This window comes from Pezoporus occidentalis, unplaced genomic scaffold, assembly GCF_034315485.1.
Source record: "Pezoporus occidentalis ecotype Australia unplaced genomic scaffold, CSIRO_AGI_Poc_V1 ctg11, whole genome shotgun sequence".
Lineage (NCBI taxonomy): Eukaryota > Metazoa > Chordata > Aves > Psittaciformes > Psittacidae > Pezoporus > Pezoporus occidentalis.
Window position 1 is genome coordinate 2500407 of NW_026912886.1, and position 16909 is coordinate 2517315.

At 41.6% G+C, this 16909-nt stretch overlaps 1 protein-coding gene across 3 annotated transcripts in view; it reads right to left on the reverse strand.

Annotated features, from left to right (window-relative positions):
* TJP1 (tight junction protein 1) overlaps positions 1 to 16909 on the reverse strand; it is a 193256-nt gene that overhangs the window by 65479 nt on the left and 110868 nt on the right. Inside the window, exon 1 of one of the 3 annotated variants that reach the window (XM_062626910.1) lies at positions 7223 to 7689. The exons of the other annotated variants lie outside the window; for them this stretch is intronic. Within the exon in view, the coding sequence (XP_062482894.1) occupies positions 7223 to 7255 (33 nt within the window). The 5' untranslated portion in view covers positions 7256 to 7689. Of the gene's footprint in view, positions 1 to 7222; positions 7690 to 16909 lie in introns of those variants that run through there. 3 annotated transcript variants of the gene reach the window in all.

Below are 16909 nucleotides of genomic sequence, written 5' to 3' on the forward strand. Positions count from 1 at the left end.
CCCACGGGAAATATGATTTCAGGGAGTCCAGATTTGACAGGAAAAACCTGCTTTTAAACAATCACCCTGTGCTGAGAGGGTTAACATGATCTGGCCTTCTCCCAGGTTTAATTCTGGTGAAGCCAGGCATCCAAGATGAACATGAATAACAAATTCATTATGAGTCTTGGAATTTGTTCAGATAAACAATACTTGGCATACTTAGCCTCAGGTACTATCCTGATCCCATATTAGTTACAAATGACTAATTATGATACCACATTGTCAAGTAGCACCTTTTAAAGTTACTTCCAGAGTTTTACAGTTACAGTAATTCAAATTGTTACTTTCTATTAGAAACACCCAATCTTTAGGTGACATAGTTTAAGCCTATTAAATTTTAAGTAAAACTGAAAGCAACTATGTAAATATCCCCCTCTTTGCTTTTATTTATTTCTTAAGACTTTAAAATTTAGGGATTTTTTTAATCATTTGATAGCAATGCATGCCAGGTCAGTGCCAGTCACCACTGCTGGTAATTTAAGCAATACAAAACCCAACGTCATTGTTCGAATTCAACAATCTGTCCTGTTTCATTATGTTACTGCTCCTAGTTGTAATTGAAGGTTATTACTTCCTTTTATTAAACTCTACTTGGAAAATTGAGCAGCGTCTCATCAGCCAGAAGTTACTGCTTCATAATTTTTGTATCATCCAACTTCATAATGAATATAACCAAGTCATTAATACTGTAGCAACAACAACACTGTTGCAGCAGCTGTGGTCCAGAGAAAAAAGGGTTCTTAGGAAAGGCCAACAGACATTCTTTCAGCCACACCAATTCTTCTGAAAGAGCTATGTCCAAAAGCTCGGCCATACGCTCTAAACCATATTAACAAGTTTAAAAGACACTACCTCTTTTCCTACGCATCTTGCTTATTCTACACCCTTTTGGATACATCATAAGAAAGAGTCACTAGCCTAGAACGCAAACAGCTGAAGCAAGGCCATCTAACACTTAAAAGAAAAACTTAAAGCTGTAGACAAAAAAGGGGGCCAACTGTTAAAATGATTGCCTAACCAGTGGAGCAGAGGTAAACATGCTGTTATTGGGCAAGGAACAGCCTATACAATCCCAACGGATGAGCTGGAATCTAATTACTGTCTGGTTTAGGAGGGGCACATTTTATAATTAAGTTCCTACAAAAGAACTGGGATGTAAAAAGCAGTGGTGAGGAATATGTAAGACTGCTCTTGAGGGCAGTATTTAATAGAAAAAGGCATGGAACTACAGGTCAAGGAAACTGCCTACTTCTGCTCAATTTCTATTTTTAGCCTATCAGTACTTTGTACGCAATTGGAGAGGGGAGACAAAAAGACTACCAGAGCAGTACCAAGTTCTGTTACTGCTTCCTCTGCTATGGAGAGCTAACAAAACACCTTATGATGAGTTATGCAGTCCAAAACCAGTCACTGTATGCTTGCCCACTTATCATAAGAACATGAGCTTCTCCAACACAATACTCCCTACTGTTATCACCTTACTGAATTTAGGCTGCCCTCCCCCACCACAAGAGGGTAGAACATCTGTCTATAATGAATTAGAAAACAAGAATCCCATTAGATATTACCAATTTAAGCCTGAAAAAATAAATATTATCTTAACATAATATTTCATTTTTAGCACCTAAAATACATGTGATTTTTCTAAGTGCTTAAAGATATCCTGATATGCAAAGGCAAGAAACAACTCTTAAGAGCTCCTGAAAATCCTACGAAGTTCAGAAGAGCAAATGCAAAAAAGTGCCTAACCCTGCTCACACTGAGGCAGTTCTCCAACCCTGCACTAGCTCATCTACATAGTTCAAACAGCCCACAGGGCTTGTGGCTTATTTGCAGATATACCACAGTACAAAAACCCATGAGTAACCAAGCAGACACCACTGGCCCTGGATAAGTCACCACACCTGTGGCCTCAGCAAGGATTGCTACTCTGCAGAATCCAAAGGACCCATACTATAACTTAGAGCATTAAGATGAATTTCTTCCTCCATTTTCTTAGATCCTTCACTGAAGTAAGTCACAGCCCTCTGAAACAAGGGCACCCCTACTATTTATGAGTGTAGAGTGCATATTTGAATAATCTGTCCCTAAAATAGCATAATTATAAGACAGACAATGTTTTCATTTCAGGACTTCTTGCACTCAGCATAAATACCCTGCACAGAATCACAGAATTCATTTTAAGACTTGCCTGTGGCTGTTTGCTTAATCAGTAAATTCAGTGAAGAAGGCATTAGCAATATATTTGCCTGAGAAAACACCAAGCATAGTTTGATAATGATTCTTGTTGCATTTTACTATGGCAACCAGAAAAATTTGGGCAATATAAATGACTGATGTCTTTCTTAACTAGAGGGTTGTTTGCTGTACAGACTTCATCACTTCAGACATCCTATAAACTTAACAGTAAGCATTTGCTTCAAATACTACCCCTCTTAAATCAAACAAACTCTTAAAATTTGACAGTGTGCTAATAAACCAAACATTGGGACCATCAATTTTGACATACACACATATGGCTCTACGCTCTCCACTGTACACTGTGACTGTACTCCACCTTCCACCCCCACCACCACCTCCCTGAGACACACAAGGCATTCCCTTTCCTCTGGTTACAGAGTATGGGAGAACAAAAAGAGTCCTAAGCCATACTACAAGCTTATCGGCACAACCAGTGACAGAACAGGTGAACAGTTGGCTCCTTGCTCAGAACTTCAACTTTGATACAAAGTTTTTGGATGAGTGCTTTGACCAGAGATAAACAATGCTTTTGCAAAACATTTCAAATAATAAACCCCAAGTACTGAGCATAATCCATGGCTTGCATAGTTCACTAGTTACGGTTCTGTTTTCTACTTAGCAACTTATGCCGAGGACCTCATCGCAAGTATTTTCACAAGTCTTCATACCCCAAAGTTTTGACTGCAATGGTACACTGTAATGTAAACATGGACATACACTTAAGCTTAATGACCACTCTTGACTTCAAGCACCAATTCAAAGTACAACACTTTGAGACTTTTATTTCCATAAACAGAAGGTCAACTTGTACTCTTGTATTACATAAGTAGTAGTAAAATGCACACATTAAAATACCTGACATACAACAACCCATTTCTAGACTTCTCCCTTGAAACAAAGATCAGCTACCTGGTCACTGATAAGGTCTTACTGATTTTCTACTCTATAGGTGGAACCAGCTCCCAGGCACAGTCAGATTTCAAGCTCTGTTTACATTACAGTAATCTTTGTGCTGGATGCTGAACCAGAAGCAAGCTCCAGAATGCATTTCATAATGACTACAGAGTGTGCAGGGCTCATGGCTCTTCTCACATTACAACAAAATTTGTACTGAAAAATGCACTTCAGCTATCATTCGATAGCTGAAGTTATCTATAGTCATAACTGTAACAGTTGAAGAATGTAGGAAAATCCAAATCCAAAAATTAAGTCATATAGATAATTTCTTCTTTGAAAACAAAACATTACAAGAAGTATTTCCTAAGGTCCAAATACAGCTTACTGGAACATTATCTAAATTAAATGCAGTCATTTCACAGGATTTTTTTTTTTTTAAGTAGAAGGAAGGTTCTAATATTAAAACAAATCCTCAGCTTATTTCCATACTTGGTGTTACTTCCCCAAATGCACTTTCTATGTATGTATGTCTTCTTTGTTGTTATAGTTGAATAATCTCACCAACAGCCTATGAATTGATCTATTAAATTCATATAGACTTAAATGGGAAAAACAAAATACTGTTTCAAACTTAGCCGAGATTACAACAATTAGAAAACACTTTAAAAGCTTGCGCATGTCCTCTACAAGAAACAAATACACTAAGCAGGATCAGGGGTAGAACTGTAACCCATATTATGAAAATTACATGTCAATTCCTCTAGCAGAGGAAACCAAGGAGTCCTTGCAGTCAGGAAGTCTTGAACTGTTAACATGATCAAATTCTCAACTCCCGATTAAAGTGGTAGACAATAGATACTGCCTGAAGCTAGGAAGATGGTTTCAAAAACCCAATATCCAATTAATTACAGGACTGAGGTGAAAGACTGGGAAGCATTCTTTACACACTTACTGAAAACTAGAAGGAAGTCTGGAGCATTCAGATTGAGCATTCAAAAAGGCTAAAGGATTTATTAAGTCCTGTCCCCACATTTAGCATTTAAAGCATTTATTTGGATTTTGGGGTGGTTTGGTTTTGGTTTGTTTTCTTTAACGAATGTAGACTGCATTTGAACCCTCAGCTTAAAGGTGGAAACCTTTACATCTCATTACTAATATCCTGACACAATCATTCCCACAGCATCCATTAGTACTGTTCAAAGACATCAGAAGAAATTAGGCCCCTTACGTTTTGCAATCTCTGACACCACTAGGTTCAACTGCAAGCAAGATTTCACTTGCCACTATCAAATGTATACTACCAACAGCAACTACAACTACCAACTACCAAAAGCTTTAAAAAAAACCTCCAAAACTAAAAACATGTTCTTTTACAGCATAACAGGGAAAAAGTAACCAAAACTGAAGGGCAGTGGAAGTCAGCATAAAGATTGTTGATAATACAGCGTAACACAATCAATCACACCACCCAGGAATCCCACATGCACAAATACAAATTACTCAGCTAATCAAGAATTCAGGGATTTCTTTTTAGCTCCCTTCTGGTCAAGAGTGCAAGATAAATGTGGCCATGGACATTAGGCCCACAAGGCTAAAAAGTATGTTAAGTAGATATTAAGAGAAAAACATTCACAGAGGTTTTTGTAATGCTTTATAATCCCAAAAAAGAGAAACCGGATACCATGTTCCGAAAGGGTGACTGAAAGAAACAAGATCTGAAATTTGAACACAGAAGTGTTCAAATATTCTAGTATTTCTAAAATATTTACAACCCCCACACACAACTATTAAAACTACATGAACTGTAGTGCAGAAAATAATGCTACCCAGCAACTGAAAGCATTTGTTTTGACAAGGAAATTCATGTGAACTGTATGTATGAGATCCCAGTTTCTAAAGACATTCCTGTGATCAAGATCAAAAATCTAAGAAATAACTTAGATAAAAAGCTAGTAGAGACTGTAAGAATTCAAACAGAACTTACAAATTATATTTCCTCCTTTAAGAGGTGTTATCCAGATACCCGTTCTTTATAAAATCTGAAAGTATACCAGTGAAGAGTTAAATACAAGGGAGACTATTCTGCAACATCCTTAAATTAACATACCTTTCAGTATAATTAGCTTGGCTGATACCCTATACATGCTCAAAGGGCCAATGCAACATGAACACCGTCAGGAAGTAGTTTCAAGTAACTGCTATGGTAAGATTCAACTTTCAATTTTACACCAGTCTGTACACCAGTTCACTATCAAAATAGATAATTATTCTGTATTAAAAAAAACCAAAACTTTTAAGACAGTGCATGCACATGTGGAAGGCAGTATTCTTCCACAGCCTCACAGAATAGCTACATTTTTAAAGTATGTTAAACTGGAAGGGAGAACCTTGCATCCCAATTTTATACAAGATAAAAATTGGCAAAGCTTAAGCTGATGCAATTTCTCACAATTCCTCATGTAGCAGAATTCTAACACAACACTATACAGAAGCAGAGAGAACATTTATCTTTAAGTCCTATAAATATAAATGCATTTGAGCAGGGGATGAATGTATGCTTTATCGGCTTCTAGAGCTAGGTAATACTGCCACTTTGAAATACTACCTAAAATAAGTTACTTCTCCAACTGGGTGTGTTTATTGTTGAATGTCCACACGTATGTTAAAATAATCTCTGAAAGCACACTTTGAAAGGGACATGAAACTCAGTAGGTCAACAGTGGCATTTAAGTTATTTAAATCTCACTCTGGAAGACAAAGTTGTCCTGAATACACCCTGAAAGTAAAATTAAGACTTGGGAGTTGATAAAATCACTACAGCCAACAGTATCTTACAACCAGTAAGTTTACCAGTAACTTAGCATTTCAGGAAGTGCTAAACTTTTCAGTAGTAATGCAGTAAGGTGTGTATTTTGCTTCAGCCTGCGGAATATCATTTCTGAGTAAGTGCATACCAGAAAGTGACATCAGATCGAAACCACACAGTTTCACTCGAGAGCAAACACCACAAAGCCTGAGCTCCAGCAACACATCAACTAACACACTATGGGAACTTGTCACACTGAAACCAGGACACCCTATTTAGGAGTCACTGCTAGAAATTAGTTGGAAATTTGAAGTCAAACTAGTTTCAAAGCAAACCTTTAATTTTACACGAAGGAGAAATAACCTGTTGAGCATTCCTAGCTCCACCTCTTTCCCTCGGGGACGTTCGGTATTACTCACCGCCGTGGCATTGCTAGGGGAGGCCAGAGTACACACCCGCAACGTGCACCTGCACCATAAACACCTACAGATCAGGTGGAGGACCAGTGGAAGTTTCTAAAGGATTACTGCCGCCTCAAGTCTGTTTGCCGTATGTCAGCAACAATCATCCCTAACTGATTCAGCGGCTACAGAAAAATCCTGCAGTACTGGCCTCTCCCGGTTGAACCTTTCCTAATTACTATCCGACTCCAGCCTGGAACAAAAGGGCACGGCCTGCCCCAGCGCGCGGGCGGCGCCCGCCCGAACGCCTCTGCCCCGCAGCCGGCGAGGGCACGCTCCGGCCGCCACCGGGCGCTTCTCCCAGGGGCCGGGGAGACCGCCCAAGCAAGGCCCGACTCGTAAAGAAGGCGCCCAGGGTCGGCGCGGACCCGTCCCCCCGCCGGGGCCCTGCGACCGCGGCGCTCCCCAGCCAGCCAGGCGCCGCTGCACGTCCAACAGGTAGGTAGGCAGGCAGGCGGACGGGCAGCAGCCCCGCGCCTGGGGGCTGCGGGCCACCGGCGCGCTCCCTCGGCACTGCCAACACGCGGGAGCCTCACCGTCCGTCCAGTGAAGGTGGCTGGGAGGCCCCTTCCCGCCTCACCCACCCCCTTCAGGCCGAACTGCTCCGCGGCTGCCCGCGCACCCGGGGTGGGCGAGGGAAGCCGCTGCCGCCGGGCGCGGGCTCGGCGGGGCGCAAGCTCCCCGGCGCCACAAGCGACTGAAGGGCGGCACCGCCAAAACCGCGCCGGGGATCAAAACGGGGCAGGAGCGTCGCCATCCCGGAGCTGAGACGTACCTTGGCAGAAGCTGCCGCGGCCCTGGCAGACATTTTGTTTCCTTTTCTCCCCTGGAGTACAGTGAATATGTGAGCGCCTACAACTACTCAGACGGAGGGAGAAAGAATCTCCCCACCACCACCCGCGCCTCACGCAGCTGCCCGAATAAACATCCCAGGGCGCGGAGGGAGGAGGAAGAGGAGGTCGGCGGGGAAGGGGCGGGGACGAGGGAGGAGTGAGAAAGAAAGAAGAAAGGGGAGCGGAGACTCAAGTTCAATAAAAGTGCGGTCTCCCTCCGGCGGCCAGCGGCGCCTGGCACCCCGGGTCCCGCCGAGCCCGCTCGGGGTACAGGGGGCGGGAGCTGCTCGCTTCTCTCTGACTCTCCCGCCCCTTCAGAAATCCCGCGACGCGCCTCCCCCGGACCGGCCGCCGCGTGCCTTTCCCCCCGCGCAGCCACTGACATGTCTGACTGCCGGCACGGCCCATCACGCCCGCGGAGGAGGGGGGGGGGGAGGAGGAAGCTCCCCGCCCCGCCACCGCTGCTCCCTCGTCCCTCCGTCCCGCCGCCGGTCCCGGGTTCTCCGAACGGCGGTGGAGCGGCAGTCACAGGCCTTGCCGCCCTAGCCGGATGCCGCACGGCGCGGAGGCGCCCGCAGGCCTCTCCCGCCGCCGGGCTCCCCCGCGCGATGGTTGGGGCGGAGGGCACCGGTCGGGGTCCGAGCGACTGCCGGCCCACCGCAGCCCATGGGAACGCGGGGGGCGGTTTGAAACGAACGGAGCGCAGCAGGCCGAGGACCGCGGCAGCGGTAGCCCAGGACCCGCGCCGCTCACAGCCGCGCCGCGCAGGCTGGGGGCACGCACCGGAGGCGGGAGGCGGCTGGCGCGGGGAACGCGTGCACGCCCGATCCGCCGTTCCTCTGCAAGCGCCGGGGTGGCTCAGCACGAAAGGCTGAGCTAATATTTGCGCTCTCCTCTGCGCTCGGTCCTGCCAGCTCTTGGAGCGAATCAGTTACACAGAGAACTTGCTGTAGAACTGGGATGTCAATCAGCGAGGGCTCAAACCTGCTTTTGTGTTTGTCTATTGTTTGAAGGGGCGGGACGTTAGTTTTCAAGTTTCTAATTGTACATTCTGTTCTTGAGATAAAAGCAATAAAGACACAAGAAGAAAACATCTTGGGAGATTTGATTTGATTTAAGGTGATGACTACATAGCCTCAGCATTTCCTATAGCACCGTGAACTGCTGCCTGAGGCTTTAAAAAATAAACTTTTTCAAGTATTTTAGGTGAAAGGTTTTGGTGTCTTTTACAAAGTAAGTATTTATTAAAACACTAAGGGAAGCGCTGCAAACTTAATATTTGTGGTTTTTTTTTCATTTAGGAAAACATTTAAAGATGTGGTTTGTCTTTTGGGAGGTGGGTGACTAAACCATGTGGGATGAGGATCTATCTGAAAACCACTACAGTTGGGACTCAAGCACACTACTGCAGTGGGACAGCTCGTGCCACAGAAAGCTGAATGCATACTCCCAAGTTCTGAAGGACCAAGTTGTAAGTTAATCAAACCATTTCCAAATGAATCACCCACTAAAGTGCTTCAGTGTATTAGCCACATCGCTATCGTCCATAGTTTATTATGTTGAATAAGTCTTTAGAGGTGAGCAGAATTTCAATGACTAATCAGATATATCAGCTTCCAGTGAATAGAGAGTAGGTGAGAAAAAATCCCAAACTAAAATTGGAGTATATAGTCCCTGACCACGGCAGGTGGGTTGGAACCTGATCTTTCAGGTTCCTTCCAATGCAAACCATTCTATGATCCTATGATTACATTTTGCACTCACTTTGCAAACATTTCATGAAGCACAGCTGACTAAAAGGCATGATATCAGGCACACAACTTTCTTGTACTTTTTATATGCTACCAGATGATTTCATGCTCCATGCAATCTTTGGAAATACTTAAATTCTTAAAAAGGGGCCATAATTCAATGATCAAAATCACTTCTCTACAAAGAAATGCCCTATCCAAAGCTACTGTATGAGTTTTACGTTTGTTCTCCTTTGAAAATAAACAAATTCATATTCCAGGAAATAGCTGAAGCAAATTCCCAAGGCAGCAGTCCGAAATCAGGGGGAAGGGCCAACTCCTTGCCACGGCATGGAAAATGCGGCACTGCAGGGCAGAGGAAGCCCACTGGGACCTTCTCCCTCAGAGCAAACAGTGCCAGCCTTCTCCCTGGTACACACAAGGACAGCCTCAAACTTCCAGTAACCTCTAGCTTTCATCAGCACCATCCCCAACTTTCTGGCACATGACTGCTCCCAGAGTACCCACATACAATGGCTTCACTCCCGTTTTCCCGCAGAGGCACAGCAGCTGTGCTGAGCTCTGGAGGTCCACATTCCCACAGGCATTCTCCTATGTTACAGCACAGCCTTCTGCTAAAGCTTCTCTGCTGGCCCCTGCCACAAAAACACTATTGCAGATTTCTTGTTAATTCCTACATGTAACTAAGTCTCGATTATTTTTTTTAATCTATTGACACATGCAGAGAGCAGAATGTGACATTTTTTATGCCCCATACTTCATTGCCAGAGTCTGTGAGTATTCACCAGAGGAAACAGGAAGGAAAAGGCTGAGATCACAACAGGAAGAAGGGGGAAGATTTCAAGGTATGGAGGTGCATGAAATGAAACTCAGGGGAGGGTGACCTGGTAAAGAGCAGGGTAAAATAACCCATCCCTTTCATCTGCCCCACCTTGAGTAAGACTAGTTCCGGGGAGGGTGGGCAATGCCTGCAGGTTGAGGAGGATAGGCTGAAAACAAAGATTAAAGACCATAAGCCAAGATGAGGCATACGGCAGGGGAATGAAAGAGGACTTCAGGCATGCAAACACAGAGGTGGAGATGGATCCCTAAAATAAGGGGAAAGAACTATGGAAAGGCAAGTAGTTATTCACATATTGGAAACAGGTGAAAGAAAAATTTTAAGCAAAGAAAGTTCCAGCAAAGATGGAGATGCCATTTTTGTATCACCTTACAGTGGATGAGAAAATGCCAGCAATCCATACACTGAATTTGACAAGGAAGGGAACTGCTTAACAAGGAAGGACTTATATCTAATGGTTTGAAACATCTGGCAGTGGATAGAAAATGATTACAGATGATCTGTTGCCAGTCTGGAAGAGGACGTACATAACTCTATTGGACATAGAAACTAATGTCTTCCCTTTCCCTTTTCCTTTCGCTTCCCATCCTTTCCCTTCATCACTTTTCCCTTTTTATCTCCTTCCCTTTCCCTTTCCCTTTCCTTCCCTTCCCTTCTCCCTTTCCTTTCCTTCCCTTCTCCCTTTCCTTTCCTTTGTCCCTCCTTCCTTTCCTTCCTTTGTTTTTCCATCCCTCCTTCCCCATTTCCCTTTCTCCTTCCTTCCAACAGTTGTTTAAAACTCCATCTCTACTCTTGATATGAATCTGAAGAGCTAGAAATGCCATCTTTTTCCGTTAGCGCTGGTAAAATGCATAATTTGTTTGTAGCTACAAATGGTTTTACTTGTTTTTAAACAAAGCAATAGCAGAACCATGTCCCTGTTCTTTTGAAATTCTTTCTGCAGGGAGACTTCGGGAAAACTTCCTTCAGGAAAACTTCTTCATGTCTTCATTAATTAACTACTCACAAGCAAAGCTACATCATCAATACTGAAAATGTGAAATCACATGTTAGAATCATAGAATGGTTTGGGCTGGAAGGGACCTTAAAGCTCATCCAGTTCCAGTCCCCTGCCACAGGCAGGCAAAGCCCAACCTGGCCTTCAACACTGCCAGGGATGAAACCTTCACAACTTCCTTGGGCAGCCTATTCCAGGGCCTCAGCACCCTCACAATAAAGAATTTCTTTCTTATATCTGACCTAAATCTCTCCTGTTTAAGCTTGAACCCATTATCCCTTGTCCTATCACTACAGTTCCTGATGAAGAGTCCCTCTCTGGTATCCTTATAGGCCCCCTTCACATACTGGAAGGCTGCTATGAGGCCTCCACACAGCTTCTGTTCTCCAGGCTGAACAGCCCAAATTTTCTTAGCCTGTCAAATGTTGGTGAAATCAACATAAAACGACTACATTAACTGAAAGAAACCTTGAATTATACTTCTTTTTTTTTTTTTCAATTCTTGATAAAGTATTACAAAATTAATCTCTGGAGCAAGTTGGTTTGGGTTGGTTGGTGTTTTTTTTTTCTTTTTAAGACTGCTGGAATTCCAGTATACTAATTTATTCCCTTTAAAAAGGCTTTAAGGAAACAGTAAACGTCTACATATAGATATATATATATACACACATATCAATGTATAGTGAGAGATGCATAGTGAGAGTCAGTGTTTATGCATATATATGCCCTACCAGGTAATCAGGTACAGATATATACCAAGTCCATCTGTTAGCTGAAGGATCAAAATATTAAGCTCCTGATACTGCCCTTTTTGGTCCTGAAAACAGGATGGCTTCCTCATCTTTAGAGAGAAATTTGTCTTAAAAGTCAACAGCTGAAGAAAAGCAAGTGCTTTAGTCATCCTTTAAATAACTGCTACTGGGAGGTGTCTAAAAAAAGTACTTTTATATTTTCTTGGTAGGAAAACTAAAAATAAAACTACTGTTTAATCAGTATAGTATAAACCAGAACCCTAAATTGATTCGAAGGACACAAGAGGACAGTCAGATGTGTGAATCCTTCTTTCTAACTGAAGGCATGTGTATCTGTTACACTGCAAGAACAGGAAGTCTATTCTCTGCTTTGTGTTGACTTCACTTTTCATGAGATGTTTCGACCACTTAAAGACTGAGAAGAAGGAAACTGTGGAACCGCAGCCACTACAGAGACAACTTCCTGTGGGTTTTGTGGTGTGTGTGTGGCTCAGAAAGAGAACAATTCGTGTAAGATCTTTTGGAGATATCAGATGGTTTTGCTGCACTATGAAGCAATCTTGGGATACTTAGCTATAAATATGCCTGTATATTGTCAATGATGTCAAGCAGTTCAGTTGATATTGCACGTTCTGTATTTGTAACTGCCACTTGATTTCAGCATTTCAGGAATGAAGAAAAAGAGAAAGAGAAAATCAGACTTCACCATGCACATCACAAAAGAAGTATCTACTTCTACCTCAAGAAATAAGAAAGCAGGTTTAAAGAAAGCTGTGGGAAATTCATGTCCTTAAAATTACACGGAATTTCAGAGTCCTGTTGAATCCAATCCCTACGGAAAAAATTAATGTAGTAATGATGTCTAGTAATGATTCTTCTGTTCTTCCCACTTCCATGCAGTTAAAGGTTGCTTCCTGTATCTACTTCCTCTTTAAAAGGCTGTGTACCCTTCCAGATCCCTCTTCTAAAAACACTGAAGATAACTGCTCAATATACAGTGAAGTCTTCCAGTAACTCATTTGCTCTCACATATTGGAACTGTTAGACAAAGACAAAATCACAAACATCTGTACTTTACTTCTCGTGAGTAGGTTAAAGCACACACCTCAAGTACACACCAGAGGCTGGATATGCCCTGAATGGGAATAAATGCAACCTGCTTTGTTAGTCAGCCTGTCTTAAACTCCTGCTGTCCTAAAGTCATTGTTATTTCTTAACACCTTAAAAAAAAAGTATTATGTTTAACACAGTGCAAGGTTTTTCTGCTCAGTCAGAGTATCACATCGATTTTTAAGCAAATGGCAAGTGCACAAATAGAATTAAAAGTAGGTTGCAGTGGCAAAGCAAGATTATTTTCAGCCTTAAAATACTTGAAGAATCGTTCACTGTAAAGCTTAAGAGTAGTCTCTTCAGTTATTATTTTGGGGTATCTTTACAAAAACAAACTCCTGTCTCCTTGGTTTGGACCGGGTCTTAGAAAATCTTTGTATAATTATGTGTACTGACAAAATCTGGGATCATCGTGGAAGAAAATGCTACCCGTGAGGTTTAATCTTGGTTCATGACAGCAGGGCTAATATATTACAGAAATGTTACATAAAACTATCCTACTTTCCAGCTCAGATGTTTTTGTGACTGGAACTGTATATTTAAATGCACTGCAGCTGATCAAGGCAGGTTTTATGAAATACTTCACTTATAAGTACCACTGGATGTCAAAATGTCAGATACGCCTAATTGTTGTACTTTCTCCACATTTTATTTGGTAGAGAGGGGACAGTAAGAATTATCAAAGACAGCTGTGAAACTTAAGCAGGCATACATTCACTGCTGCTATGGTTCCAGCCCAATGAACAGTCATACCACAGACAAGAACCACACGTGCTCCACTCATCTAAATTCTTGTTTGTCATATTTTGTTTTCAGAGAGCTGGACTAGCAGTTCATTCTTAAAAATGCTTGCCCAGACAACAAGCAACAGGTACCAAAGATTAACTGCACAGATAATTTTGATAAATAAAAGCAAAGAACAAATGTATATGAAGATGAAGATCTTTGTTACTTACAAACTGTATGTATTTTGCAAATGCAGCCCAGGGACTGCTTAATAAAATTGATTGATTTAATTACCTTAATAGCAAACAACTCTATCCAAAACTAGAAATTTTCCAGGAACGCTTGCACAAGATAAAGAGTGACAAAACTGCTTGAAACTCAGAAAGAAATCCCCATGTATAAGGAAGAATGAAGCTGGGGAAGAAAGGGGTTGGCAGGTGTAGTTTTCCAACCCAGATAATTTTGAAACATTAGATCACTTCTCCAGTTTCTTGAGCACAAATATCGCGGTTGCGACCAGTACCACAGGAAGTTATCTCATTTCTGTTAATGAGAAGGACATGCATATAGAACATGAAAATATATACTGAAAATTGTTATATTCAACACAAAAACATATACTGAAAATTGTTAAACTACCAACAAAGTTTATAGGTAACACCACAGAAGTGTGAGCTCATTTGCTTAATTCTTCAGGTAAGAAAGACTTTATTGTGCAACTGCAAAAATGCAGAAACTTAAATTACTGAAATTTATAAATTATGTTTAATTTTTCCTGCCACTCAGCTACTTTTAGAACCTCAAAATTCATTTTTATCCTCTAGCTTTTCCTTTTACAGCTGGTACATGACTCTTTAAAATTCACATGCACAAGTCCAGTAAGTCAAGGGACTCAAAGTGTACTTAAAAGCAGGAACACCAGATTACACCAGTAACTCCAGTGTAATCTTTACCTTAGTTGGTAGCTCTGCCCTAGTAGCACCTCCTTTCTAAGTGATTTCAGTAAGGTTTAGGAGGTAAGTAAAGGGATTAAGCTCCTGATGGTCACACCCACAGGATTCTAAACCTTTCCACCTTAGCATCTGCTTTTGTTTCTACCTCTAGATATTACAAACAGTTAAAAGAAAATCACTTTAAAAAGATCACTGTTTGTGTCAGTGGAAAAAACTCAAGTTATCTTATTTGTATCCCCTGCAGCTTTCTTAACCATATATTATATTGCACAGTGGTGTCACACTGGTCTGCAATGGTTTTGTTGGGGCTCCCTTTCAAAACCGTCTTTCAAAAATAATTAAGCCTGAGACACGAATGTGTCAAATACTACAGCAGAACATCCTTTTATGAGTTTTAACTCCATGTTTCAATAATTCAGCCTCCACTCTCAACAGGTTTTTCTTAAGACAAGTTTATTGAGTGTCACATATTTTCTATTTTAAAGTAAAAGTGCTTTTCAGCCACTTTGTCTGGAGCAACTGGTTATCTGTGATGGCAGGGGGGTTAGAACTAGATGATCTTAAGGTCCTTTCCAACCCTACCTATTCTATGATTCTATATTACATATTCTATCTCAGCTGTGTCTGCAGTCAATAGCAAAACTGAGCTCCCACAGACAACATGTGGTTTTGCAGCGTGCCCTGGTAGAATATTTAGTATGTAGCTGTTATAGACCGGTTAGTATTAATCTCTTTAATCACACAAATGAAACTCATGACAAGTTTGTAAAATATGTTAGAACATTTTCATTTTATGTAACAGTTTCAAGTGGTAACAGGCAAGAGAGAATAACAGAATACAAAGTGCTCAGTGTGGGAGGATATTGCATTATTTCCTGACCTGTTGTGGCCAGGAAAGAAAAATCATGTCACAGGCTGGCTTTTGGACTCTAGTATGTCACAGCACATGAAATCAGTTGAGTGATATATACTAATGTGGTGGAAGCCCTGCACTCTTGTTATGTTACTTGATAACTTGTTTCTTGCTACCACCTCAACAGCAGCATCAAGCTAAGTTTGTATGGGGATAACTAAAGCAATACTGGTTAAAAAATGATCCTTGTAGCACAGAGGCAGGAATAAGTGGCCGATGGGATCTTTTTAAGTTGGGTTTACTGGCAAAGATAAAATGATTATGTATCTACATTTGCATAGCATTTACCTACACTTCAAGTACATATGTATCCTCAGCTGCAGATTTCCAAACTTGTGGACAAAAGGCATCCCCTCCCTTACAGGGGTAAGGCACCCATACCTCATCTAACCTAAGACTCCTTGCTTCACTCCCTGGATAACTGCATTATATCTTTCAAGTGATCCAGTAAGATATGCCATCATGAATATGCAAGAAATCCTTAGAGGCACATTTCCTTGATTTAGAGATTTATATAGTACTGGCTGTATATAGACTGAGTGAAGCCAGCTGTCACTGAATCACTCAAAAGCATGCTTTTTACTCTTGGTTCCATTAACTGCAACCTGTAATACATTTTCAATCATATACTTCTTAGAAATAGCTAAACACAATTTTAGCTCAAGAGTCACAAAATCAACTTCGATCACAGGGTAATACTGTTTTTCATGAATCATCATACTTCTTATAGAATCTAAATTTCACTTATTTAATTTCTCTCAGTTGTCTAAATTCAGTCCAGCTTTCTAAGCTTTTATACTGCAAACAGATCTGTAAACTGATTTACATTTGCCAACCCAGAAGCTCTTCAGAGAAACTCAAGGGTGGCATACGTCTCCAGGAAGGCGGGGCTCAATTCTGACCTTAGCTGAGTCCTGCTGGTTAAAACTGGCTGTGCATTTGCTTATTAAGAAAGCGTTAGCATTTGAGGAGATAAACATACATGACTAAGGGGGTATCTTTACTTAAACTCCAATGTTCAATCTGAGAAATACACAGTCAGAAATTTTCCTGAGTGCTGCATTACGAGAGTACCTTCCCTGTTGTACAGAACCATATGCCACAACTTACATTACAGTGATGCCAAAAGGCCCTAATCAGAACGTTGCTTTAATCTAGCTAAACATATGCAGACAGTACAGAAAAATTCAAACCAAAAGTATTTACAGTGTAAAGCTAACAGGACAGACGCTATATTCACCACACTTGGATGTGGTGTCATGTCTTACATTTCTACATTTTTAGGTAGTACGGCCTTCACAGGAAAGTGCACATTAAATCAATTTCATTAGCCAAATCCTTTCTTTACACATCTGTCAGTTCAATCCAGCATGCAAGCCAAAAAACTGTTAACTGCCATATCTTTTTTTAAATGTGTGAGATTTTAATACTTGTGAAAAGTGCTAAAGCAGGAGCCTAGGGACTGAAATGCTTCTTGTTTTCAGAGCAGGTAAAGCAAAAGCAAGCATTAAAGCAAGCTTCCCTGCAAAGCCCAGTCAGTGTGTCTGTTTTCAGTTCCTCAATCCATTTGCCTGAAAGCCTGTCCA